General features: G+C 54.5%; 1 protein-coding gene across 1 annotated transcript in view; it reads left to right on the plus strand.

The window, feature by feature from the left end:
- Positions 1-252: 252 nt before the first annotated feature.
- Positions 253-3,297, plus strand: part of TESMIN (testis expressed metallothionein like protein) — a 50,386-nt gene continuing 47,341 nt past the window's right edge. Inside the window, exons 1-3 of the mRNA XM_007944922.1 lie at positions 253-318; positions 1,721-1,876; positions 2,640-2,779. Coding sequence (XP_007943113.1) covers positions 253-318; positions 1,721-1,876; positions 2,640-2,779 — 362 coding nt within the window. The remainder of the gene's footprint in view (positions 319-1,720; positions 1,877-2,639; positions 2,780-3,297) is intronic.

The raw sequence follows: 3,297 nt of genomic DNA on the forward strand, positions 1-3,297 counted from the left end.
TTGCCTCATGTACATGTGAAGGCTGGACAATGAATAAGGAAGACTGAAGAAGAAGTGATGTCTTAGGATTGCAGTGTTTGCAAAGAACACTGAATCTGTCACAGAATGGCAGACGTGCAAACAAATGTCTTGGAAGAAGAACAGTCAGACTGCTCCTGAGAAGCGAGGAGGGGAAGACGTCTCGCGTGCTTCGGGTGTGTTCTCGGGCTGGACCATCCCTGGAGAAGGGAGAGCAGAGGGTCAGTGAAAAGGATGGTGACCTTCAACGAGATGGACCGCCACGTGGCTGCAACGCTGGGCTCCAGCGTAGCGAGGACTGTGAGGCTGCTACAGGACTGAGCACTGTTTCGTTCTGTTGTTCGTAGGGTCACTGTGAGTTGGAATCAGCTCAATGGTGCCCAATAGCAAATATGAAAAATAGAATAGAAATATGTATTATGTAACATCAGTCAGGATTTTGGGTTTCTTTTCTTGAGGAAAAAATCCCAGCAGAACAGCTGGAATACTTAATAAAATGGAGGCCTGAGGAAGGCTCAGCAGTTGAGGTGATTTTAGGATTGCACAGACCGGCCCTTGGGCCCCAAACCGTTTGAGGCTGCTCAGCAACATAAGAAGGCTTGGACCACCCGGGGGCCTGTCAGGTTCCTCCAGTTTTGGAAACAGTGTGAGAACCGCATGGAAACCATTTCCCCTCGCCTCACCCCCACCACCGTCGTGTCAGTTCCAACTCAGAGCGACCCCCATAGGTTTCCAAGGCAGGAAGTCTTTACAGAAGTAGATTGCCTCATCCTTCTCCCTCTGAGCAGCTGGTGGGTTTGAACAGCCAGCCTTCTGGTTAGTAGTCAAAGGCCTTACCCCCTGAACCACCAGCACTCCATGCCTGACTAACCTCACTGCCATTGGGTCAGTTCTGACTCATAGTGACCCCTCCTTGGGTTCCTGAGGTGGTATCTCTACAGAAGTATGTTGCCCAGGCTTCCTTCCGAGGAGCAGCTGGTGGGTTTGAACCGCCAGCCTTCTGGTTAGTAGCCAAATACCTTACCCCCTGTGCCACCAGAGCTCCACACCTGACTGGCCACTGGGTTTTGTGGCCATCAGCGTTCTCTTGTGAGGTAACTTGGTGAGGTTGATCACATGGCTGGTTGGCCCATAAAGAGAAGAATAGCTGATATTTTCGCTTCAGAATCACTGAGAGCCGAGAAGGGCGCAGGGTACACTTTCCTTTTAAAATGTAACTTCCCATCAAACTGGAGTTTTAATGTTCAGTGTTATGCAACTGCGGTCCTGGGCAGCGTGCTTGGTTAAACCGCTCGGCTGCTGACCAAAAGGTTGGCGGTTCGAGTCCGCCCAGAGGGACCTAGGGAGGACGCCTGGTGACCCACCTATGGGGCCTGTTCCACTCTGGCGCTCACGGTGTCTCCAGGACTCGAGTCGACTCGATGGTGACGAGGGTTCTTAGATTATGCAGCTGCTAACGTCAACGTCGGGAGCTCTGGTAGCATAGTGCCTAAGGCACTTGACTGCTAACCAGAAGGCTGGCGGTTCAAACCCACCAGCCACTCCTCGGAAGGAAGGTTGGGCAATCCTACTTCCGTAGTGATACTGTCTCGGAAACCCAAGGAGGGGTCGCTATGAGTCGGGGCCAACTCGACGGCATATAACAACAACAACAACGTCAACGTCCACGACGGGTTTCTGAAGCCACGGTTGCTCTTTCTAGGTTGAACTGAAGGAGGCAGGCGGCCCGGTGCCAGGTAATAAACCCGAGGAAGCAGCCTCTGCGAACCCACATGCCCAGGAGGCCTGCTGCAAGCTCCCTTCATCTCAAGAACCGAGGGACCCCTCAGACTGTTCCCGTAAGGATGCCAATCCGATGGTAATTATGCACAGAGAGGTGCGGGTCACTCTGGCAGGGACAATGGGCTTCGGTCGCACTCACTCAGTAGGTTCTCTGTCATTATTTCTCACCCCGTTTACTTGTTGGATCAGCATTTTGGGGGGCACCAGTAAAGAGCCCTTCCTGCACCTCCTTTTCCCTCCAAGATCATCACGTCTGCTTACTCTGAGCTGTGGCTTTAGCGGGAGGACCACAGGTCACAACAGTCAGCACAGAGGTGGGGCTCGGGCACCAGGGTGGGGTGCTGCGGCCCTGCTGCGGGGTTTGGGGTGTCGTGGGTGGGAGGCTGGGGCTGGGGTTCTCTGGCCACTTCCCTGCCTTTGCCTGGCCCTCGCCCTCGACTCTTAGTGACCTCAGCTGACACGTGTGGGGGGTGTACGCCGTCTCATTGGGGGTCAGTGTGATACATTAGCGTGTCAGTTCATTTAAGCCTCATGGTGACTCTGAGTTGGGCATTATTTGATCCCTACTTTACGGATGTTACATACTTACGTCTTCATGGCTGGTAAGGGGTGCAGCTCAGGCTCCAGGTCTCCCTGTGTGTGGGGGGGACAAGGAAGAGGGGACAGGAATCCTGCCCAAGGGTTCCCTGCGCAAACTGCCTAGAGGCCAGAGAACAGACTATGGCCTTCCCCGCAGTGGCTCGTTATTCCGAGAGGGGCCCGGCTTGAAGGTCCACGTTAACCCTGAAATACCTGAGGAGCCCAGCTAGGCGCACCCAGGCCCTCTGTCCACGGTACAGCTTCTGCAGGCTGCCCGGACAGGCCCTCAGGAGGGTGCTGCTCCCGGGAAGGCCGGGATCAAGGCTCTGGTTGCATCTGCAGAGGACATGCTGAGCCTGTCCCCGAGTGTGTGCACGCCCCACCTGGGGGCCACGTGTGCGTATGCGTGTGCACATGCGTGTGCACACTCTCTGACTCCAAGCGCAATCACAGCTGCACACGGATGGTGGCCTCCTAGCCAAGGTCGGGGTGACCTGTGTGTGTTATTACCTGGCTGATAACCGGGTTCTTCATGCTTCTCTGGGTCTCCTGCCTAGGCTGTAAGCCACCTGAGGACAGACCCACCGCTTCTCTCTGCATCTGTGGTTTTACCTTGGGAATCGGAGGCCCCTGCTTCCAGTTGGCTCACCTGATGGTGAATATCCCACTGGCCTGCCTGAGCCTGCTGCTTGGACCCAGGAAGAGGGGCTGGGCTTCTTAGAGCTATCAGTTCTTGGACGGTCCTAAGCTGTACTTGCAGGAAATAAAATGGACATGAAAACAAAGCCACATGTGAGGCAGGAAAAGCCAATGGCACTAACGTGAAGGAAGGCTCTTAAGTGTGTACAACCCCAGGATCTCAGGGGCTCCATCAGGTTCTGTCAGACCCGCAAACCTGGTCTTTTTTTTTTTTTTTTT

The sequence above is a fragment of the Orycteropus afer genome, unplaced genomic scaffold, assembly GCF_000298275.1.
Source record: "Orycteropus afer afer isolate SDZICR_OR568_19922 unplaced genomic scaffold, OryAfe1.0 scaffold00130, whole genome shotgun sequence".
Lineage (NCBI taxonomy): Eukaryota > Metazoa > Chordata > Mammalia > Tubulidentata > Orycteropodidae > Orycteropus > Orycteropus afer.